The sequence below is a fragment of the Siphateles boraxobius genome, unplaced genomic scaffold (assembly GCF_051911475.1).
Source record: "Siphateles boraxobius isolate OS27281-9 unplaced genomic scaffold, OSU_SipBor_1 20, whole genome shotgun sequence".
In the NCBI taxonomy this organism is placed as follows: Eukaryota; Metazoa; Chordata; class Actinopteri; order Cypriniformes; family Leuciscidae; genus Siphateles; species Siphateles boraxobius.
Genome location: NW_027508811.1, coordinates 10,906,528 through 10,931,105, shown reverse-complemented (window position 1 = coordinate 10,931,105; position 24,578 = coordinate 10,906,528). Strand labels below are relative to the sequence as shown.

The following is a 24,578-nucleotide window of genomic DNA, read 5'->3' as shown; positions in this document are numbered from 1 at the left end:
CATTTACTGTCAGTTTTGTTCACACAAACTTGAAATTTTACAATATTAATTACTATTTTTAATACAGAAAACAGAATACATAAATCAGCTTCTTATTTTAATAAATTAGTCTTTATTTAGTCTTTATACAGCAAGCAAAATGTAAGGTGTTTTCATATTTGATGACATACTGAAATAGTGTGACACTTTAAAAAGTTATGGACTCTGAAACTTCTCGGGTCTTTCGGCAAATGAATGCACAAATCACTTATTATTGAAATGAGATTTTCAAGTAGTCTTGACCTTTGGCTTGCTGAAGTATGCGGCATCTGCATCCTAGGAAAGAGAAGATGATTCCCCAAAGATATTATTACAATTGTAGCGTAATTAAACCAGTTCAGGGATCTGTTTCCAGCAAGCTCCCAGTACTCACCAGCCCAGCTTTGAAGTTCTGCACACGTTTTCTGCCTAAAAGTTTAGTTGTGTACCAGGCCAGAGTGGGAGTATACTGCCACAAATAGCAGAAGAGTAGAAAGGGCTGCTCAGCAATCCACATCTCTTTCACATGGTTGGCCAGACCTACCAGAGTGAGGTGAACACAGCGCTCTGTAGACATCTTATGTGTTTGATCACCAGCTGTGGCCACAGGCTACAGACAAAAACAAGTACTTTTTAGTTAAGCAAATGCAAAACACACTAGGTATTTTGATTAAATGATCATTTAATTTTGTGTAGTGCTGATCAGTGCCATTTCAGTAAATTTATATACCATGGTCTGTCTGAAAACGCGACTCTGATTGGCTGGAAGTTGTGCAATAAAATCGTTCAATGCATAGTTAGTTCCGAGTCAGTTTAATCGCCGTTCTATATTAATGCGCTGTTTTCATTGAAGGCCGCGCACACAAATATTCAGGAGCACAGAAACTTACCAACGCAGCCCGCCACTTTAAGTAATAAAATAGCTTCAGTGCTGAATCGCTACATTAAATTTCTCGCCAACAAAGTAGTTACATCGCTATTTTGAAGAAATTAAAATCGCAGCTTCGAGACGCTGAACATACGCAGCAGGTGTGCATAACTCATATCTACAGTATCCCACGAAAGTGAGTACACCCCTCACATTTTAGCAAACATTTTAGTATATCTTCTCAAGGGACAATACTATAGAAATGAAACTATATATATGGATATATTTGAGAGTAGTCAATGTGCTGCTTGTATAGCAGTATCTCATGCCACCTCCACGCGGTGCACCATGGCAAACTGGGTACCTTGCGGCCCCAGGCTAAGTGCATGAGGGATCTCGGAGTAGTCTGGAACCCCAGAGGTGTTGAGTTCATGGCCCACCGGCGTGTGGACATGCCCTGGCTCTCACCAATCCAGACCCCACCTATGGGTTAAATAGCAATATGCCATCTTGGCAGCAGGAGTTGGCAGTCATGGTGCGAGCGCAGCCGAAGGTTTCAGCTACCGGTCTCCCATGGCAGATAACTGAGCGGAAGAACCGTCTCACGATCAACGGTCAGGGATCAACACCCAGTCAGCGGGTACTGCGGGGCAACCCATCACTGCTCCAGCTGTCGCACATTTGTGCTCCGCTGGTGCTTGCAGTGCTGGGTCCAGAGGTGGATGCTTTGTTCTGGGCATGGACTCATCCACTAACTTTTTGCCTCGGCGTTTGACGTTTCAAGCAACTACGATGGAATTGTCTGAAAAAAACTCTCAGCGACTGGCAACTCGGGAGCCCCCTGCAAATAGGGGTGCTGTCGTTGCTCGGCAGGGCTCGCGTTCTAGGCAGGCGTGTCCCGGTCGTCATCCTGCTACTGCCTCCCAACTGCGTTTGGCATGTTGGAATGTCCGTTCTCTCGGGGTGACTTCTTGTCTTGACGGAGTCCATCCCCGGAAGTCTGCTGTTATAGACAGGGAACTTCTACGACTCAGGGTGGACATCGCAGCATTAAGCGAGACGTGGCTCACTGGAAGTGGCTCTGTACGTGAAGCTAACTTCACGTTTTACTGGACTGGCTATCCCGTCAATGAAAGACCAAAGCATGGAGTGGGTTTTGCCATCTGCAACAAGCTGCTCTGTTTCACTGAAACTCCCATCTCCATCTCTCCCAGGCTGTCGTCACTGCGACTGCACACCACCGCGGGTCCAGTGACATTACTTTCTACCTACGCCCCGACCCTAACTTCGCCAGACGATCAGAAAGATTCTTTCTATCTCCTGCTGAGTGAAACTCTTTCCAACATTAGTCGTGGCCACCGCATAGTCATCCTTGGCGATTTCAATGCTCATGTGGGCAGTAACACCAACGCCTGGCCAGACGTGCTGGGTCTACATGGTGTGGGCTCAATGAACGACAATGGACAGCGCCTCCTTGAGCTTTGCGCTTCACATAAGCTGTGCATTCCATCATCCTTTTTTGAAGGCTCAATATGGTCCAAAATGACATGGCAACACCCACGCTCTAAACGCTGGCATCAACTTGACCATGTGATCATCCAAAAAACCCACCTTCAGGACCTCACTCATGTCAGGTCTATGCAATCTGCTGACTGTGACACAGACCATTCACTTGTGCGCTGCAAGATTAAACTCAAACCCAAGAGAATCCACCGGTCTCATCCAAAGCCATCTCCGACGTTCGACATCCTTGCAACCAAGTCAAAGGAAAACAACAATTTCAGGCTTCGCTGCAAGCCAATTTTGTTCTGTCCGCCCCCACCCAGGATGCTACATCGGCCTGGCTGCGCTTTCGTAACATAGTTACGGATTGCGCATTCTCCAGCTTCGGCAGACGCACCCAAAAACAGCCCGACTGGTTTAGGTGTCATGCAGACACTCTCCTTCTATCTCTTGCGGATAAGCGTGCGGCACGACTGGCCGTCAAACAAGACTCCTCCCCTCATACCATTGCTCATTGGAAACAGACCCGCTAAGAGGTGCAGCGCCTAACACGGGTGGCAATACACCTCTACTGGGAAAGCATCTGCAGGCATGTAGAACATTGCTCCGCCACTGGTAATATTGGTGGTATGTACCAGGGGCTAAAGCAAGCTTTAGGTCCTCCTGTGAAGAAGTCCTCCCCTCTACGATCTTCAACAGGTGAAATACTCACAAACCTTGACGATCAGCTAAATCGCTGGGTGGAACACTACAGCTCACTGTATGCTGAGCCTGTAACAGCTAGTGAAGCTGCTATAGTATCTGCTGTTCCACAACTCCCAATCATGCTCGACCTTGATAACAACATCACTCTCAATGAGGTTATAAAAACCATCAGCCTTCTGAAGAACAACAAAGCCCCTGGTGGGGATGGGCTTCCACCTGAAATCTTCTTAAGTGGTGGCAACACACTTGCCGTGGAACTCCATCACCTCTTTTCAACTTGCTGGAATGAAGGCACCATCCCAGACGAATTACGTAACGCTAACATAGTTACTCTGTATAAGAACAAAGGGGATCGCTGCGACTGCAACAACTACCGTGGCATAGCTCTTCTCTCCCAGCCTGGCAAGGTCTTAGCCCGCCTCATCCTCCCACGCGTACAGATTATTGCAAATAGGATACTCCCGGAGAGTCAATGCGGCTTCCGTCCTGGTCGATCAACCATAGACATGATTTTCTCAGTTCGTCAAATCCAAGAGAAATGCATTGAGCAAGGTCGGCCCCTGTATGCAGTCTTTGTCGATCTGACAAAGGCCTTTGACTATGTCAGCAGGTTCGGCCTCTTTACCATCCTCCGTCAACTGGGCTGTCCTCCCAAACTCTTGAAAATCATACAAGAATTTCATGTTCTTATGAAGGCAACAATACAGTTCGAGGGCTCTCGTTCTAAGGAATTTCCAATTTTCTGTGGTGTAAAGCAAGGTTGCGTTCTGGCTCCAACTCTCTTTGGTATATTCTTCTCCGCTGTCTTGCGCCGAGCTTTCCCTGTCCCATCTGGAGTGTTACTTCACACACGCAGCTCTGGCAATCTCTTCAACCTGGCAAGACTTCGTGCAAAAACAAAGATCAACCGCGTCCATATCCGGGAACTCCTATATGCAGATGATGCCGCCTTCCTTGCCAATTCTGAGACCGAGCTGCAGGCTATGTGCTCCTCCTTTGCTGTTGCTTGTGAGGAGTTTGGATTGAAGATCAGCCTGGGAAAAACAGTGGTCTTTGCCCAACCTGCTATGCTCTCACCCGCAATCACTATCAACAACAGCGTACTGACAAACGTTACAAAGTTCACTTATCTGGGTTCCACAGTCGACACCTCCAACAGTCTAGACTGCGAATTGGACATCCGAATTGGGAAAGCATCAACAACCTACGGCAGGCTTAGCGAGAGAGTATGGAAGAACAATTCTCTGTCTCTCCACCTAAAAGTCCAAGTTTACGAGGCCTGTATTCTCAGCACTCTCCTGTACGGCAGTGAAACTTGGTGCACTTACCGCAGACATGAACATCGTCTGAACACCTTTCACTTTCGCTGTCTGCGCTCAATTATAGGCATAACTTGGAAGGATCATGTTCCAAATTCGGTTATCCTTTCCACGACCAAGAGCACAGACCTCTACACTATGTTGCGCACCCGTCGCTTACGCTGGGCTGGCCAGACTTACCGCATGGAAGAAAACCGGTTACCGAAAGCAATTTTGTATGGCGAAATTGCTGATGCCCCTCGCCCAGTCGGCCGGCCGAAGCTCCGCTACAAGGATGTCCTGAAGCGTGACCTTCAGTCGTTCGGCCTTCCAAGCGAAAACTGGGAAACGCTTGCTGGTGACCGAGCAATGTGGCACGCCTCCATAAGATCTGGTGTCAAAAGATCTTGCCAGCAGTACAAAGACTTCCTCGACAGTAGAAGACTGAAGCGCCATACCAATCGTCGTTCTCGACGCTAAAGGCCTGAATGAATGAATAGCAGTATATATTTACTGTCCTCTGAAAATAACTCAACATACAGCCATTATTGTCAAAATAGCTGGCAATAACCTTCTGGTGAAATATTGCGCTGCAAACATCAACAACAGCGTAAAGCTGTCAAATGACCATGGTATGAGTGGGATAATCCATGGCTAGTTGTGCATTATACGGTTTTAATGCACTTTGCGTAGGCACCCAACCACCCTCCACTTAATGTCGGGCAGTTCTTTGCTTCCATGTCGTGGATCATCCCTTAGGCAACTCATCGCTTATTCATATTTTAATTTGCTTTTTTTTATCTTTTCATTTGTTGTATTTTTTATCCTAAATATTTGTATTTAATTTTTATTTCAGTTTTAGTTTTAATTCAGTTAGTTTCCAACCAAGGCAACATTTTTCTTTCAGCCTTCTTTCACTTCATAAAAGACAACAACACTTGTGCAGGTACCTTGCCCAGCTCCTCTGTGATTGCGTTCTGAACGATGCTTGATACCACAGGTCCGGGGCAGATGGTACTGATCGTGATGTTTGGAGAATCAGCGAGTTCTGTTCTCAGAGAGTTAAAGAAACCCTGCAGAAACACAACAAATCAGGAGATTTTCCTATATTTTATGACCGTTTCCTTTACCAGTAGGCAGATTCTCTGGGAATTTTGTCTACTATTTGCTCTCACCTGCACCGCATGCTTACTGGCAGCATACCCCGTTGCCAGGGGCACCCCCACAAAGCCTGCAACGCTGCTGACGGTTGCTATGATACCACTACCACGACGGATCATGTGGGGCAGCACCTGCTTAGTGATAGATACGGTGCCAAGGTAGTTGAGCTCCATAAGTGCCTGGTACACATCCACATCAGCCTCTATGCACAGTGAACGCTGGGTCCGGCCTCCGTTATTTATCAATACGTCTATCTGAAAATGCAGATACAGACATGCAAACATTTAGGGGGGAATATTCCTACTTAATATCACTGACCATTAAGGCATTTTATTGCTTGATGCTCAGATAAGGTACAGCATAAAGAACTAAAATTCATGAGGCTAAATGATGCCATGCTATGCAATTATTTACTGTACTCTACAAACCTGTCTCTGCAAACGTTTAGGTTTGCAAGTTTTATTGTCATGTAATGTAGGAACTTTAGCTAACTAATACATTTTATTAGCTTTAAAAGTTAATGTTGTTCATTAAGTGTGTACATCTCCCTGGGTGCTTTTATATTAATGCAACAATATTTTCACAATTTCAAATTTTCCAAGTTGCACGCCTCGTTTCAAGTCACATTCTATTGCGGGGGTTTTCAATCTTTTAGATGCCACGGACCCCCAAATATGATCATCCCTGTGAGAGAGACTCAGTCCTAAAATTTATAAGGCATCTGTCTTTTATAAACACCCAATTTATACACAGGTAAATGTATATTATTAATCTAAAATTAGTTTCAGTTAAATTATTATATTATACTCACTGTAGTAATGTATTACTATATTGTAAATACTGTATTTATTTTTTGTTTAAATGTAATCACTTTTTTATTTACTTAAATCTAATTTAATCTATTTAATAGATTAATAACTAATATTTTTTATTTTAATCACATTTATTTTTATTTAGATCTAATTTATTGTTTTACTAATTTATTGCTTTACTAATTTATTTAATTTTAAAATTAAATTATTATTACTTTTTTTAATATTAATATAATTTCAGAATAAAAAACACTCTAAAGATTAAGAAAAACAGATGGCATTTACATCACCAAAGTGCTTCCGAACTGCAGCAGTTTTTTCTTGATGTGATGCACGGTCCAACAAATCGAGTGGAAGAACAAGAATATCGCCATCCTTTAGAGAGGAGCGCTCTAACAAGAAAATAAATTTCGGGTCAGTAGGTCACGGTGTGAATGCTTTTAGTACAAAACTGTAGTCAGATATTGCCAGCAAAGATACTTGTGTACACATTCAGGGCCACACTCTACAGCTCTGAAGACATGAATTATAGTTTACTTATTGACCTCTGAGGGTTTTTTGTGTTTACTCCTGTCTCTCAAAAGTTTCTTGGGACTGTTCATACCTAAGCAAATGCGCTTCACCCTCTCCAGCTCATTCTCCCTGCGGGCAGACAGCACCAGCCGAGCACCGAGCGAAGCGAGCTGAAGGGACAACTCCTCCCCAATGCCACTGGAGGCTCCGGTAATCCAAACCACTTTGCCTCGCAACTTTGTCTCTATGAAATGAAAACAAACAACAACGTATCTACGTATCTATAGAAATTAAACAATGTATTATTTATATAACAATTAAGTAATTAAAAACAGTGATTAAAGCCGGTATAGTAATGGAAGGAATGCAAGAACAGAGTAGGTATACTTAGTTAATGGGACAGTGTTACAAAAAGGTGCTTATTCGTGTCTTTTTAGGGTGAAAAACATTTTTGTAAGGGTTCAGCCTAAACATTATATTGGATAAATGTTTAAGTAATACAGTTTTTTCTTCTTTTTTTTACAATCGCTAATCACTTTTTCAAAACTCTTCGCACAGACTGTGAATCATTCATCATCATTACTTTGGCATGAAATGCATTCAATAACTACTACTTTCAAATGACATTAATTCTTTTCTCACACAAACACCAACAAATCTTGATGTACCCACAGGCCAATTAGCACATTACATACTCTTTTCAAAACTGTTAAACAAATATGGAATAAGACAGCAGTTTGCTACATTTTGAAATACCATATTGTCTAAAAAATGAAATACTATCAAAACAATTAAATTTAGCTGAACACCACAGGTGTTAGTCTTTCAATTTGATTGGAAATAAATTTGTATTGTAATGTGTTTGATGGTTAATGCATTTTGAATGTGAAATTAACTGTTGGGTCAAGATGAAAATTGGTAAGGAGAACTGTGTGAAAAGTTTTGAAAAAGTGACCTAAGTATTGAGAAATTTGTCCTAGCGATTGACAATTTTAAAAATAAAACTAATAAAATGCATTGCACAATATCAAGCTCAATTAATACATAGGTTCTTATAAACTTGGCTGATAGCTCTATATAATTTGATAATAAAAACAGGCCTGTGTGATACTACAAAGTGCTTAGAATGAGAACTGCTAATGCAGTTTCCACTTTTCAGTTATCAACTTATGCACATTGTAATGTAGCTTATATATATTAGTGCTGTCAAATCAATTAATCGTGATTAATCGCATCAAACATAAAGGTTTGTGTTTATATAATATGTGTGGATATATATGCATACGTACATGTGTATGTTTGTGTGTGTGGTTCAGACAAAATGTCATTTTTTGGTCCCCATGAGGAAAACGTCTCGGTTACTAACTTGACCTCGGTTCCCTGAGAGTAGGGAACGAGTATTACGTAAGTTAGCTTACGCTATGGGAAAACTCCTTTTCTCGAGAATATTAGGTTAAATCGACTGAACCGATCACCCGATCAAAGCACAGTAGCACGGCGAGTTACGCAATACTTGTTCCCTACTCTCAGGGAACCGAGGTTATGTTAGTAACCGAGGCGTTCCTTTTCAAGTCTCTCGTACTGCGTAAGTTAGCTTACACTATGGGAACCCCTTTCAAAATGCTGTGTGTGCTTAAAAACTTCACCCCATACTATAGCCCAGGGCCAAGCGCCCGAGGCTCATATGAGTTGAGTTATGAGTCCTAATATGGCCAGATCAGTAATGAGTCTTATATAGGAAAAAAATAGGAATGGGCCTTTCTCCTTCTTATATGGTATATAGAACCACAGTTCATGTTTACCCAGGACCAGACAGACGTTGGACCTTATAATTTTGAAAATGTGCTTAACACTTTATTCATACAGAACGAACCATCGCTTGCAAAGCGGGAACTTCCATATTATAAAACCTCATTAATGTGGACTTTAGGCCCAGCCTGCCGCCGCACAAATATCTTCAATTGGTATTCCACTCGACCATGCCCATGACGAGGGCATGCCTCTCGTGGGATGAGTTTTGATGCCTATGGGACAACGGAGGCCCTTAGACTCATAAGCCAGCGAGATAGCATCAACGATCCAGCATGTCAGTCTCTGCTTCGTGACCGCACAACCTCAGGTGCGGCCACAAAGCACACAAAGAGCTGTTCTGACTGCCTGAAGGGGGCAGAACGCTCTAAATAGACTCTGAGAGCCCTCACAGGGCAGAGTAGGTTCGCGTCTCTTTCGTCTTCTGACGAAGGAAGAGCTGACAGCGAAATAACCTGCGCTCTGAACGGAGTAGAGAGCACTTTAGGAACATACCTGTGCCTTGGCTTAAGGATGACCCTAGAGTCGTTGGGCCTGAATTCAAGGCAGGAAGCGCTCACTGAGAGTGCTTGCAAATCACCCACTCACTTGACTGATGCCAGTGCTAGCAAGAGGGTGGTTTTGAGTGAAAGCGGCTTCAGGTCAGCAGACTTAAGTGGCTCGAAAGGGGCCCCTTTCATGGCCTCCAAAACCGTTGAAAGGTCCCAAATAGGTATAGAGGGGGTCGAGGGGGGTTTAGCCTTCTGGCCACCTTGAGGAAGCGCACGACTAAGTCATTTCTTCGTGATTGCCCAGCCACGCGAGCATGAAATGCTGTTATGGCCGCCACATATACTTTGAGCGTGGAGGGGGTGCAACCCGCATCCAAAAGCTCTTGTAGAAAGGAAGGTACCCTTGTTACTCCACATGAGTAGGGGTCTAGGTTCCGCGCTGTGCACCAGGTGGAGAACACTGACCATTTTAGAGCATAAAGACGCCTTGTTGAAGGTGCTCTCGCCTCATTAATTGTATTTAGCACCTTATCCGGAAGGTTCCCGGATACTCCTTGAGGGGCCATACATGGAGGCCCCACAGATCGGGACGGGGATGCCAGATTGTCCCATTCGCCTGCGTGAGGAGGTCTCTCCTCAGTGGTATTGGCCATGGGGCTGATTCCAGCAGCTGAGTCAACACGGAGAACCATGACTGGTTCTATAACCAGCCAATTGTTGAGGTAGTTTAACACCGTTGTCTCAGGGGGGCGAGAGCTGCGTCCATGCACTTCCTAAATGTACGAGGTGCTAGGGATAACCCGAATGGTAGGACTGTGTACTGATAATCTCAAGAATGGCCTGTGATGGGGTGCTATCTGAATGTGAAAGTAAGCATCTTTCAGATTCACTGAGAAAAACCAATCCCCCTGGCGAATCTGTGCGAGGATTTGTTTGGATGTCAGCATTCTGAACGGGCGTGTCCTAAGTGCTTTGTTCAGGTGTCTGAGATCTAAGATGGCCTGAGGCCACCATCTCTCTTTGGAACAAGGAAATATCGACTGTAAAAGCCAGACTTGCTTAGTGATAAGGGAACTGGCTCTACAGCCCCTTTCACTAACAGTTCTGACATTTCGGTGCGAAGGATGTGAGCTGCATCGCTTCTCACCGATGTCTCGACCACAGCTAGAAAGCGCAGGGGTCTGCGAGCAAACTGTAACGAGTAGCCTCGTTTTATTATGTTCAACACCCATTTTGATATTTCCGGGATGGCTTCCCAGGCCTTGCCCCGCATAGCTAGGAGTTGAATGAAGTCTGGGGACAGGCCGCTTTGTGATAGGGACCCGGAAAATAGGGGCTTAAATTGCTATAACCCACGCCCATTCTGGTGGGCCCTGACGCGCATGGGCGTGAAGCGTCCTGATTGGTTTGCGGATCCTAGCGGACTCGCCATAGGTTCGTGCAGTTGCCGCAGCACAGCCAATGAGTGAGCTAAGGCACTCAGCTGTATGTCTGCTGAGCAGCTGCACTGCGTTTTAAAAATTTGCTTCAATATTATCGAGAAAAGGAGTCTTTCCATAGCATAAGCTAACTTACGCAATAAGAGAGACCTCTCGAAAGGGAACTGCTTATAATTCTTAAGTGATGTTTTTGAAAATGTAAAAATGCAGAAAGGTTTCTGTGATGGGTAGGTTTAGGAGTAGGGTTAGTGTAAGCGGATAGAATATTCAGTTTGTACAGTATACAAATCATTGTGTCAATGGAAAGTCGACATAAAACATGAAAACAACAACGTGTGTGTGTGTGTAAAACCTGAGATCGCCTTTGTGATGGAAACGAGGGAGGGAAATGGATTAATAAGATCATATTTTTTTGGGGGGAAATGTAAAAAGTTTTCTGTGATGGGTAGGTTAAGGGGTAGGGTTAGGGAATATAAAATACAGTTTGTACAGTATAAAAATATTTACACCTATGGAGAGTCTCCACTTAGCGAAACCGAGTATGTGTGTGTGTTAGGTAAAAGTTGGCATCAGACTTTCGTTAACACTTTTTAAAAGTTAATACTTTGCCATTACAATACTTGTCACATACAGTATAGTGACAAAGATATCCACACACCCACACTGGGCTGTTAAGAGCATGATAGTAAGAACATGATACCTCAGAGTGCAAATTTCACAATATTGCAGAAATGTGTCACGACTCATTGACTTTGTTGCTTTATAGCATGAATTGATCGATCTACACAGTAGTGAATTTACCCTGCAAATATATTTCAATGTAAAAAAAAATACAACAACAACAACAACAACAACAACAACAAAAAACACTGCCATCAAATTTCGAAGCGAGGGTGATCATATTACCTGGCGTGCTGCCGAACCTATCCGCCCATAACAAAGTCAGATCAGCGTCGGCGAAGATAAAGCGTATAAACTGCGTTAGTAAATAAACTGCGATCCCAGCGAGAATCACACAAAGCCAGCATATATCCATAATTTCTGCACAAGAAACGAGAAACTTGACCAAATCCAGCTATTTCACAGAGTAGTGTCTGACTGAAAGCTGCTGAATCTCGCACATGCTAAGCGCTTCCGTGTGTGTTACGACCTGGTTACGACATAACTGATTCGTTCGAAGTTCGAATCAACATTGCGGAATTCTGCTCAGTGCTCACCATAGTGCTCACGAGCACCAAGTTCAGCGACGCGGCAGAACCATAGAGCAGCATAGAGGATTCAAAGCCTTCCGGGTTAATCTTCTTAATGGAACCTATTTAAACAGCTCTACGTTTATTTTCAAATTTGTCTGTCTGTCTGTCTTTCTGTCAATGTCAAGCAAATGATTATTTTCGAAATGGACGATGGATGGATAGATAGATAGATAGATAGATAGATAGATAGATAGATAGATAGATAGATAGATAGATAGAGAGAGAGAGAGACAGACAGACAGAAAGATAGAAATATAGACAGACAGATACAAATAGATAGAAAGACAGACAGACAGATAAATATATATAGATAGACAGACAGGGAGATATAGATTGACAGATAGATAGACATACAGATAGAAAAACAGATACTGTAGATAGAAAGACACACACACACGCACGCAGCACACACAGACACACACACACACACACACAGAGAGAGAGAGAGAGAGAGAGAGAGAGACAGATAGACAGACAGAAAGATAGATATATAGACATACAGATGTATAGACAGATAGATAAAAAGTCCATAAATGTGGTTTTAGTGTATTTCTGTTGTTATCAAAAATAATGAATTATATATAGGCCTATGTTTTATTTGTTAAATGAAATGTCTGGTTAATTGTATTAATACAAATGTTTTTAGACATTATTTTATTAATGTATTATAAATAATTGCATGCATTCAGGGCTTAAGAAACCTTTTGAAAACAGCTTGAACTCTATAGTTTGACATGTTTACCCTGTTCTCTTTTTATTTTCCACATAATATATTAACATAATTTAATTCTGTATAAAGGGGTTTCTGATATTATGTGGCTCTGAGCTTTCTGTTCAGTCTCCGGATTAAAAATGACCAGGGCTTGACAGATGAGAGATGTAGGACTAATGACAGGGTACATAGTGGTAAAAAAAAATTATGTAGGCTACAGAGGAACTGATGAATGAACTACTGAGGAGGAAAGAATGCAATGGTGATGACAGAATGATGTACAGATGGAGGGATGATGATGATGATGATGGTGATGATGATGTCATTCTTTTAAGTGCGCAGCCCTACTGAATCCACATCCGGGTTCTGTGCTGCTGCTGGTGTGCAGAGATTCGGTCCCGAACACAGCGGACCAAAACATCGGTCAAACCCGACCCTTTACACCTTCTAATTACATTCAGGACGCAGAATAAATGGGAATGATGCATCCCTGGTTTAAACCGATAAGGGTGATCCTCTCGTTCACAGACTGAATGCAGAGCAAAACAATCCGCCAGCCTCTCTCTCTCTCTCACCACCGACGCGCTCAATTTATATCTCTTTCTTTCTTTTCGTCCTTTTCTTTTATCTGGTTTTTACCTCCTCCACTACAGAACTCGCCAGGACTTATTTTTAGTGGGTAAGTGTCTGCGCTCTTGTAATATACCTATGTGAATGACAGAGCTAGCCTGTTAGCATGTGTGCTAAGGGAGTAACGTTAGGCGGGTGTTGTGTGAGCTCATTGGGCTGACCTGCTGCATGTAGCCGTCGCATGGTGCATTGAGGGCCTCAGGTCTGACGACCCAAGCCCGAGGCTTTACAAGGCCCTCTCGATAGCATTTAGCCTGTCCTACCCCAGACATTAGCAGTAAGTACCTGCCAGAACCTTAATTCATTATTTTCCCCGATTACACACACTAACCTATTTAACGTCGTCGAATGATTGAAATTAAACTGAATGAACCCAAACGTCTGTTTTAGCATGAAGCTATCGTGCTATTATGCTCGCGACACGATGACGTAATGCGGAATAGAGAGGCGCGTGAACATGCGGCAGGTCTGCACGCGCATACTTTCAGTTCAGTGCTGTTCAACAGTGCAAAGAACAAGGGCAAATAACATTGATTGCCCATATCTGATTGTAAAACGTGAACGTAATCTAGCAGTAAATCCACTCTGCAGTTGGATCGGATTTACAGAGTGTGTACCTGTCAAACAGTGTTCAAGGCTGGTGTTTGTTTGGTGTTCAAGTGCACTGGTGTTGTGTACAGAGTGAGCGGTGATTGATGTGAGTGGCGAACAATGGTCAGAATGCATTTGTACTCGTCTATTTTTAGTATGCGAGTGTGTAGTGTCCCTAGCAGTGTGTTAGCTGACGGCCATACATGGTTGGGAACCCGTGTGTCTGCCTGCCTTTGCGACGGTGTGTGTATGTGTTTACACTTGTTACATGAGCCTGGTGGCATGTCATAGTTTATTTCTAAACTGGCCACTGGCATGACATGACTTTTGTAGTATCAGCCATCATGAATTATAAATAGAGGCATTGTGCTGGGCGTGTAACTATGTGTGCGTGTTCACACTTGATTCGTTAGCGTTAAAGGGATAGTTCACCCATTAATTAAAAATTTCTCATTCCTGTACGAATTTATTTCTTCTGCTGAACACAAAGAACATATTTTGAAGAATATGGTTAACCAAACAGTTGATGAGCCTCATTGACTTCCAGAGTATGGACATTTTTTGGGGGGTGAACTATCCCTTTAAATTTCCCATTAAAGGTTTTACAAATTCACGTTAGATCATCTAATTTAGATTTTTCTGATAAATTTATGTTTGTGATTTGAGAACGTTGTTTGCTGTGCTTTTTTGTAGGGCTGGACAATTTGGCCCTGTGTATTTAAATTATTAATGTTAATATTTTTTTGCATAAATAAAGTGCGTTTCATTACAGTTTTTGCAATGGTATTGATATTATTTGAGAATTGTGAAATTCTACTGGTATTGACTGCAGAAATTTGCCACCGCGACAGTCCTATCGTGCTGCCCTATATCTGGCTCAGTCGGGACACAAATGGAGATTCAGTTTGGCGTGAGTGAGTGGCATAGAAATGACACCCTGTTTTTTATATCACTCATCATTCTTCAACTTCTGTGTTCCAGATTCCTAAGCAACAGAGATGGGTGCATTTCTCGATAAGCCAAAGATGGAGAAACACAATGCAAAAGGGGACGGCAACGGCCTGCGTTACGGCTTGAGTAGCATGCAAGGCTGGCGTGTTGAGATGGAGGATGCGCATACTGCTGTCATCGGTCTGCCCAATGGCCTGGACCCCTGGTCGTTCTTTGCTGTTTATGACGGGCATGCGGGATCGCAGGTCGCACGTTACTGCTGCGAGCATCTCCTGGAGCACATCACCAGCAACCCTGACTTCCAGGGTGGAGGCGGAGGGGGGGGTCCAGCCGTGGAGCCCAACGTGGACAGCGTGAAATCCGGCATCCGTACGGGTTTCCTGCAGATCGACGATCACATGCGGCAGATCTCGGAGAAGAAGCACGGTGGCGCCGACCGCAGTGGCTCGACGGCCGTTGGTGTGATGCTCTCACCCCGCCACATCTACTTTATCAACTGCGGAGATTCGCGGGGGGTGCTGAGTCGTGGAGGGGCTGTGCACTTCTTCACGCAGGACCACAAACCCAGCAACCCCCTGGAGAAGGAGAGGATCCAGAACGCTGGAGGATCTGTGATGATCCAGCGCGTCAATGGGTCCCTGGCAGTGTCCAGGGCTCTGGGGGACTTTGACTATAAGTGTGTTCATGGTAAGGGTCCCACGGAGCAGCTGGTGTCGCCGGAGCCCGAGGTGTATGCTATCGAGCGGTCGGAGGCGGAGGACGAGTTTATTGTTCTTGCTTGCGATGGGATCTGGGATGTGATGGCCAATGAGGAGCTGTGTGATTTTGTTCGTTCACGACTTGAGGTGACTGACGATCTGGAGAGGGTCTGCAATGAAATTGTAGATACCTGTTTGTACAAGGTGAGTGAAACCAGACCTTTACCAGTGAGTCAGATTCATTCTTTTGTCTATTAAAAATTCAGAAATTATCACAATCTGGAGATGATTCAGAAATCACTCTTGTTGACGGTTTGCACAGTATTTTATGCAATTAGTTTCTATTACTGTTCAGAAGGTTTTTTTTTTTTTTTTAAAGAAATTAATACTTTTATTCAGCAAGGGATGCATTAAATTGATCTTTGTAGTCAAAGAATCCTGAAAGCAGATATTACGGTTTCCACAAAAATATTAAGCAGCACAATTGTTTTTCAACATTGGTAATCGCAATAAATTTTCCTTGAGCAGCGAATCAGCATATTACAATAATTTCTGAAGAATCATGTAACACTGAAGTCTGGAGTAATAATGCTGAAAATTCAGCTTTGACATCAAAGGAATATACTACATTTTAAATTATATTAAAAGAGTAAATGGTTGTTTTAAATTATAATAGTATTCCTTCATATTACTGTTTTTACTGTATTTTTAACAAATAAATTTAGCCTTGCTGAGCATGAGAGACATCGAGAAAATAAATAAATATATATATTAGTGCTGTCAAATCGCATTTTACAGTATATAATATATTGATACACACACGCATGTATATATTTTCTTTTAGTTCTATTTGGTTTTAATTTGGATTAACCCCTCCCTTCTTCTGTGATTGGACAGGGAAGTCGTGACAACATGAGTGTTGTGTTGGTGTGTTTCGTCAGTGCACCAAAGGTTTCCCCTGAAGCTGTCAAAAGGGAAGCGGAGCTTGATAAATACCTTGAGAGCCGAGTAGAAGGTATGAGCTAACCTTTACAAACTCATTTTTTAATGAAATCAGTCATTGGACCATACTTGATGGCTCTGAATTGTTGTTGATATAACAGAGATCCTGAAGAGGCAGGGGGACGATGGTGTGCCCGACCTGGTACATGTGATGCGCACATTAGCATCTGAGAGCATCCCCAACCTACCACCTGGAGGAGAGCTGGCCAGCAAGTGAGTACCATATCGTCTCTCCTTTTTTCTGTATTCCCAAAACATTGCGATATGCCCATCCAGCATTTTTTTATACACTAATTAATAATATACTAAGGTTCAAAACTTTTGAACTGTGTAGCGTGTATCTGTTATATTTCACCCAAAATCAGAATTGCCGTTGGTTCACGACGCTTTTAGGGCATGTTTACATGACAAATATGTTCTAAAAGCGGAAAAGTTTTTCCTTTGCATTTTTCGGGAACAGATGCCACCATTGTCAAAACGATCCCCGTTCACACGATACAAAATACTGTTTTGTTCATGCCAGGGCAGTAGTTGACGATGTCACTTTGTATAGAAACACTACGCACCTAACTATAAACTGAACATGTTAATGCGCATGCGTATGACGTCACTGTTCTCACAAATTCATGTTAAGACGGAGACGATAACTGTTGTTTTCAAAAACGTGCACTTTGAAACCCGTTTTCAGGCCTCCAAGATGGCTTTGTCGTGTAAATTAACAGCCAAAACGCATAAAGTTTTAAATTTGTAATCAAATGATGTCGTGTAAACGGCCCCTTAGAAAAGTTTATAAAACCGCTCTCAAAGCCAACCAAACTTTGATGTCAAACTGACTTGGGTCTGACTCTTCACCAACAGTGCTCAAGTTGCTGCACTTAAAGAATTGCATATGAATTTCCCTTTTGTTTTGAATGTGGGCAGCTCAGTAGGTTTTGCGAGAGAGGAGATGGTTCTTTCCCTCTCTTTCTTCCCTCAGAAGCTCATACATTTTCCTGTGTTTGTCATAGGCGGAGTGTAATTGAAGCAGTATACAACAAACTTAACCCATACCGGAACGAGGATACAGTGAGTACACCAGCTTGACCCTGTGTATGTGTGTATAAATGCTGGGATTTTTGCTTGCATGCTTTTTGTTGTGCTCTAGAATTCAGCCACATTGCACGATTATGTTGTTTGTCACCATCTTAAGTGTTTTAGTCTTTTTTTCTTTCATTTATGCATGTTTCCATCCTGTTCCACATTATCTGCTCTATACTGATGGTGTCGGATAGGCTGAGCTGTGCTTGGGAATGGTTTGGTTGAGTGCAGGATGGAGCCCTTCAAATTTGTTGGTCAAATTTATTTTAGATTTATAAGAAATTCTTAAATGGTTAAACTTTTTCTGAATAAATTTGTCACGGATTGATTAGATGATTATAGCTTTCTTGATTCAGTACAGTTCTTGATCTAAAAAAAAGACCTTATAAAAGATGTGTTAGTGCCATGCAGGCAGAGCTGGTAGATTACTAACAAATCATAATTGGTTACTGATTACAAATTACATGACAAAAAATGTAGTTAGTAACGTAATCCATTACATATTTAAGGAAATATAATCTGACTACTTTTGGATTACTTCTAGATTACTTTTGACCTAACTTGTTTATCACATTGATTTGAGTAGAATAATCTTGATATAAAAATATATTCCATTATTTGTTATCAACAACATGAAGTGTGTTAAATATTACATTACGTCAGGGTCTCCCAGACTGGTGTTCGTGATGGAACTGCAGGAATTTGTGATTTTAATGAAAAGCTATTAAGTAATTAAATCATAATTTTTTTTAATGAAAATAAATCATGAAAAAAAACACTACTAAAAAAAATATAATTTTCATGTGATCATTAACCAACATCAGAGAACTGTAAACTGAATTTTATTATTTATTATTATTACTATTTATATTGACAATTTTATTATTGACCTAACTTACAAATTAAAATCTCAGTGGGTACTGAAAAGAAATTTCAGCTGACAAAAAAGTTGGGGAATCCCTCCATTGCATGTAAATATGAAATTACGTGAATTTGTAAAGAAAAGCCTTCCAAAGACATTAATGCATGGTTAAAAGACTCACTGAAACTAAGTGATAATTCAAATAAAAATTAACGTGTTAATCTGGAGTTGATTAGATTAGATGCAATGTTGAGAAAACACTGTTTAAAAGTGAAAGGATTTTTCCAGTGATCAATTGCTGTGTGGGTCTCAGTTTTCTGTGATCGACTCATTACTAGTGGCTGGTCTGTGTGTCCAATTCCACAAACCTGGAAGACGTTCTGAGCGTTTACAAACGGTTGGCGTTTTTAGAATGGAAAATTTAAAAGATAAAAAATAATAATAGTTTTTATAATGTAATATAATCTAATTACAAGTACTTGATTTTTGGAATGTGATTATGTAATTCAGATTACATGCAATCATTTACTACCTAGCTCTGCTTATAGGGTTCTCATGGGCCAGATTTCAATAGTCGAGACCAGCAGTAAACAATTCTGGAATATTATTAGTTTCGATGCACAGCAAAAACGAATATGCTATCTAACACTGTTCTATATTTTAAAAGTTAAATATTAATACAAATGTTACCATATTCAATATGGTAACAATGACAATTAGTCTTCAAGCATAGACTTCAAGTTTTTAGTAAATTTATCCAAAATTTAAGGACAAACAAATAAACTAGACTAGACAAACATTTTGACCAAGAAGTGCATTTGAATGTTTGTGGACATAGCTGCATTTTACTGTGACGTGTTAATTGCTCTTTATGAACGTGGCATTTTATGGCAAATTTGCAAATGAATTTGAACTTGAAAATGAACTTGCTACTGTACTGATACTTTTTGCATGACTTTTGGCAAATTCATTGTGATTTTAAAAATCCAAACATACAATTAATTTTTTTTCTTCTTCATAAGAACTTGACTGATAGTGTAGTAAGAACTGACTGAAAATCAGGTTTCTCAGGTGCTCTTTACTTCAGCACTCAGCACTTGATTCTGATGCTTTTCATGACTACCAGCCTTGACCTGCCACACCTCAGGCTGCTCTTTCAGGCCTTCCCAAAATAACAATGGAACAATTCATTTCAGTTTTGTCATTTTCTTCTCCTTCATATTAATTTTATATTTTGTTCATGTCATATTCATGTTTATATGGTTTAGTTCAGCCTGCTAAGTGTGAACTGTGGTGGATTGGTGTGTGTATTGATGGACTAAAGCTGTTTGAGCCATTGGTGATATTTTTCTTTCATTCATTTTGGGCGGGGCTTTGCTTTTAGGTGCAGCCTCATAGATTGCTGTGGTTGGGTACACACCCTGTAGGTTTTTGAGGAAGACATTTTTTTTCTTTTTTTTTCAGTTCTACAAAAAATTTTTTTTTTAAACAATTGTAAAACGTTGTAAAATTGTAAACTGGTGTAAAATAGGTCCAGAGAGGCTGTTGTGACTAATGGTATTTTCCAAATACCGATTAAGTCTTGGACTAAACTGCTGTGGTAATGTAATCCTAATACAAGACTTGAGCAAATCTGAATTTGGGAAACTATCACCCCAGAGCCTTTCTTGTAGGGCACTGTGATAAAGTTAAAACAATGATTTATTGTATTCTTTTATTACTTCTGTCATTATTCAGTGTAGTATGTATATTTAATCTCTGTAATTTTCCTCAATCCTCAATCGTCCTTTTAAGTAAGTCACAGTGGTGCATTTACTACCATTGAAAAGTTTGGAGTCGGTTAGATTTTTTTTTTTTTTTTAAGAAAGAAATTAATACTTAGTCTGATTCAGAAATGAAGACAGTAAAGACATTTGTTTAAAAAAATCTATTTAAATTTTATATATATATATATATATATATATAATGTATATTCAAATAATTAATCCTGCATTTTACATGCTTTTCTCGAGTGCATCTCAAGTCCAGTTCACACTGACTGTGAGTTTTATTTCTGGAGATCGCCGTTCTGACCAAGTGAATGATGCTCCTCAAGAGGAGCTTTTTTGCACAAAATCTTAAAATAGCCTATTGGCACACAAACAACATCAAGTGCTGTATTTTCTGTCAGTTTCAATCAGCATATCAGTTTGGCCATTCCATCATTTCCATCAGCATTTCCTTGAATCACTACTGATTTATCTTCATCTTGTTTCATACTGTGTACTACACACACACACACACACGCGTTTTCCTAAGTGGTTGGCGGTTGGAGCTTGGTGGCATCTCACAGCTGCTCTCCTCCTCTCTCCATTCAAGGACTCTGCATCAACGGATGACATGTGGTAGCCCCGCCACTTTAAACACTGCACAGAGTTTACAACCCTCCAGAACCCTGCACAACAACCTTTCCTACAGGACCCGGCACCAGAACCCTGCACAAGAACCCTCAACTACTACAGGACCTGCACAAGAACCCCACCACAGCCCAGCTCAGCTGCTCTGGACTGTTCGGAGGAGGAGGAAAAGGAAGGGAATGAGGGCTCCCTCCCCTTGTTCACATAATGTTCCCTCTCAGTGCAAGGCAATGGTACCTTCTGGAAATTTTCTGCTTACTCTTTTGTCCCGAATCACTCTCTTCCCAAAACCTTTTATCCTTAACATCACCCTCTTAAAAAAATCCAACACAACACTTTTTTTTTCCATTTAAGTATATATATATATTTTTTTTTCGGTGTAATTAATTTGATTCACATTTCCTTGTGTGTTTGTATATTTCAGCTTTTATTTCTGTGAAGTGCAATTGTCTTGTACAAAGAAAAAGCCTGTATCAAATGCAGCTTTAGTTTTAAGTTTATAAAAAAAGAAAAAAAAAGGCACACCTTTATGCCCTGCCTGCTTTTGTTTCCTCTCTAACCGCTGAAGCCCAACATATCTGCCTCCCCATTTTCATTTCTTTCATTTTTACCCCTTTTTTTTAAAAACTAAATATAACTTTTTGTATTGTTACTTTTTAAGTGAAACGGGTAAATGATATGGGCTCACAGCACAGTACAGTAAGCTTTTTTGTAAATCTCACAGCACAGATGACAGTAATTATGTTCTCTCAGTACTACTGTTTTTCTTTTTCTGATGGGGTGGGTCTTTTTATTTTTGCCCCTTATTTTTCTGAGGAAACCGCTTTAACTTACTTAAACTAAGCTGAAATTGTGTGCATGTTTGTGTGTGTAAGAATGAGTGCGTCAGATGAGAAATCAGTGGTTTATGTGTGTTTAAGAGGGTGCATGTTTGAGCCACCAAACTATTTCCATAGTGAAAGGTGTGTGTGTGTGTGTGTGGGCTAAAACTGATTCTCTCTTTTATTATCAACACTAGAACTTGTCTCTACAGTGTTCTGCACTACTGCAGCTCTTGATTTTTAGCTCAAGTTGGCCTGGAAGCATCTTAGAGGATCTCCTGTTCTTGCTGGAAAAAAGCAATTGTTAAGAAGCACTCAGAACTGAGACGGGCAGTCTTAAAGGGACAGTTCACCCAAAAATGAAAATTCTGTCATTTACTCACCCTCATGTTGCTCCAAACCTGTATGAATTTCTTACTTCTGTTGAGCACAAAAGAAGATATTTTAAAGAATGTGGGTAACCAGACAGTTGACGGTAGCCATTAACTTCCATAGTATTTTTTTTCCTGGAAGCCAATGGCTACCGTCAATTGTTTGGTTAACCACATTCTTCACTCCATCTTCTTTTGTATTTATCAGAAAAAAGAAACTCACACAGGTTTGTAACAACTTGAGAGATAGTAATTTCATAAATAGTAAAATTTCATTTTTGGGTGAACTAACCTTTTAAGTGAGCGTATGTGTTTGGCTATCAATGCATATTGAATGAATGGACGTGTGAGATTGCATGTTTATTGTGCTTAAAATTATGTGGGTTTTAATGGGGATATTTAGGCTTTTGACACAAATATAAAATACTTTAGCTATACCGCTCACTCACCCATCTGCACTGCTGAGAGAGTGATGAGTGAATGCAAGTATTACACTCAACTCTCAGATTTTTCTTCTTGTACCATTTGCTTCATGTATTGATTTGTTAATTTTTTTGGATGTGGTTTTTTTGTTGTTGTTTTTTTTTTCTTAAAGAACAAATCCAGTGTGATGCAGTGAGCTGGCCTGGTTTTGGGCGGAGCCTACATGTGTTCCTCTGACCAATAGGGAGCGCAACAGAGTGCTGTTTGCTGCTAAAGTGTGTGATTGAATCATTCGTTCATTCATTTGAATGCTCTTAGTTTATATTCTCCTGCACCTTTTCACCTCTTCCCCCAATGCTTTGTGTAACAGTTCTGAATTAATTTAATTGTATTGTTTTCAGAGAGATTGCCGCTTGTTAATTTGTCCTAAGATTGTCTGAAACGTGACATGGTAAAATCAAAACCCCTGCGTCCTTACCTCTCCAAACTAAATATTTTATGTATTGAATAGATTATATGAACAGGAATTCCCTTGCGTCTGATAAATATAAGTTAGCTTTTTGTCTAATCCCATATATTTGCATACTGAAAAAAAGGGTAGGTAAAATGATCACTTCTTTGAGTCTTTTTCGTGAACTTCACAGGGTGATTTATTAAACTTTAAAACTAATATTGTAACACAATGACAATCTAACAGTGTATAGCTAATGTAATCTGAAAGAAATCTCCTTGTATCCTCTATGCTTTCGGCTTGTTATAACACAGGCTTAAAGATAGTTGTGTTTGTGTGTGGAATGGTAAGCTGTGTTTTCCCCAGTGGAAGCTGGAATCTTGTGTAATTAGGAGGATTTACGAAATGAATCTAAAATTAACAGGACATTTTAGGATGGTCTTAGAGGCCAAGATGTGTTCATGTGTCTTTTTAAGCTTTTTTGCATCCGAAAAGCTGCGTGGAATCACTTTAGGAATGTAGACATGAGGAACGACGAATCTTAATAGGATGCTGTTGGTTTGCTTAACCCTCGTTTTGGCTTTTAAGGACTTTAAACTCTCTCATGTGAAAATTGACTAATGACGTGACTCTGAGATGTTTTTGCAATGCGTTTTGTTGTATTTATGCAGTTTTGAGATCCATAAATAGCTATAGGTTCCCCCCATCGTTTGTAAGATGTCCAGATGGTTTTTAGATAAGAAAAAAAGCAAAAATACTGAATTTTTAGCTTCAAGATAGTAATAGGTACAGGTCCATTAATTGTGGAGAGGTTATATAATGGCTTACAATGAAACATTCAAGCCCATTTATAGGTGATAGAGATGTTTATGAATGTGTTTTTACTATGTTATGTCTTGTCACTCAAGTTGACAAGGCCATTTCGCAAGGAATTTTAAGTGACGCATGAACCGTTGCATTTGTTAATTGCGCGTATATTTGCTTCCTTTTACTAAATATGTGTCACAAACAGTTTTAGGCCCCGTATTTTAGGTTTATGCTCTGAAATCCTATTTCTGTGGTCGCTAGCTCTGTAGTGTTTGCTTGGTAGCTCATTTTAGTTGATTTATCCGAACCTGCCTTCTAATGTATAAACCAAGTGATTAATGCAGCCTTAATGCCTCCTGCAAAAACCCACACCCCAAACCCTTGGGCTTTGCTCTTATATTACAGAGCTCTCTACACAAACGCATCACAATTTTGTGCTAAAGGGAACAAAATTTTCTAGCACTGTGTGTAATCCAGTGGTTCGGCCTCCCACATTCTTAGACACACGTATGGTATTTACTCTCGTGAAATCCCACCTCCTACCCCAACAGGATTATTTTTTGCTGATTTCAGTCATCTGCTGTCCTCATAAGCTAAGCTATTTTTGTTAAATAATTGATATGTATATTTGTATTCATTTATAAATATGTACACAAAATGAAGTGAGTAATCAAGGATAATCTCTCCTCCCTGTAACCCACTGTGACCCACTGGTCATCCTCTAACTGTTCCACTGTCCATTTTTGTTGTTTTAATCTTTTCAGACTGGAAATAAACCTATTTTATTTGAAAAAAAGAAAAAGATTCTGTGTAGTTGTTTATTTATCTTGCCGCCCCCCCCCCCCCCCCCCCCCATTTCCTTGTTAGTACATAGATTATGAAATTATACATGAATTAGAAATATTAGAAATTACAG

General features: G+C 40.7%; 2 protein-coding genes across 9 annotated transcripts in view; one reads left to right on the top strand and one right to left on the bottom strand.

Moving 5' to 3' along the window:
- Positions 1 to 95: 95 nt before the first annotated feature.
- On the bottom strand, positions 96 to 11,889 carry dhrs7 (dehydrogenase/reductase (SDR family) member 7). Its single transcript, XM_077236706.1, has 7 exons — positions 11,524 to 11,889; positions 6,970 to 7,122; positions 6,651 to 6,757; positions 5,568 to 5,807; positions 5,343 to 5,465; positions 413 to 628; positions 96 to 315 (listed from the first exon to the last, which is right to left on the bottom strand). The coding sequence occupies exons 1-7, from the start codon at positions 11,651 to 11,653 to the stop codon at positions 268 to 270; spliced, it is 1,017 nt and encodes a 338-aa protein (XP_077092821.1). The 5' UTR covers positions 11,654 to 11,889; the 3' UTR covers positions 96 to 267.
- A 1,017-nt stretch (positions 11,890 to 12,906) lies between these two features.
- LOC143744958 (homeobox protein SIX6) overlaps positions 12,907 to 24,578 on the top strand; it is a 34,472-nt gene continuing 22,800 nt past the window's right edge. For 6 of the 8 annotated variants that reach the window (XR_013205934.1, XR_013205935.1, XM_077236694.1 and 3 more), the window contains exons 1-5: positions 12,934 to 13,261; positions 14,785 to 15,656; positions 16,350 to 16,467; positions 16,556 to 16,667; positions 17,462 to 17,519. Coding sequence is in view for 5 of the 8 variants with exons in the window: in XM_077236694.1 (XP_077092809.1) it covers positions 14,802 to 15,656; positions 16,350 to 16,467; positions 16,556 to 16,667; positions 17,462 to 17,519 (1,143 nt within the window). In the remaining 3 variants the exon portion in view is untranslated. Of the gene's footprint in view, positions 13,262 to 14,784; positions 15,657 to 16,349; positions 16,468 to 16,555; positions 16,668 to 17,461; positions 17,520 to 20,751; positions 24,465 to 24,578 lie in introns of those variants that run through there. The other 2 variants (XM_077236698.1, XM_077236701.1) reach the window with 2 other exon arrangements.

Coding starts and splice junctions, on each gene's coding strand:
- dhrs7 (XM_077236706.1), bottom strand. CDS start 11,653: ATGGATATATGCTGGCTTTGTGTGATTCTCGCTGGGATCGCAGTTTAT. Junction 6,758..6,969: donor GGTGAAGCGCATTTGCTTAG/GTATGAACAGTC, acceptor TTTTCTTGTTAG/AGCGCTCCTCTCTAAAGGAT. Junction 316..412: donor AGAACTTCAAAGCTGGGCTG/GTGAGTACTGGG, acceptor TCTCTTTCCTAG/GATGCAGATGCCGCATACTT.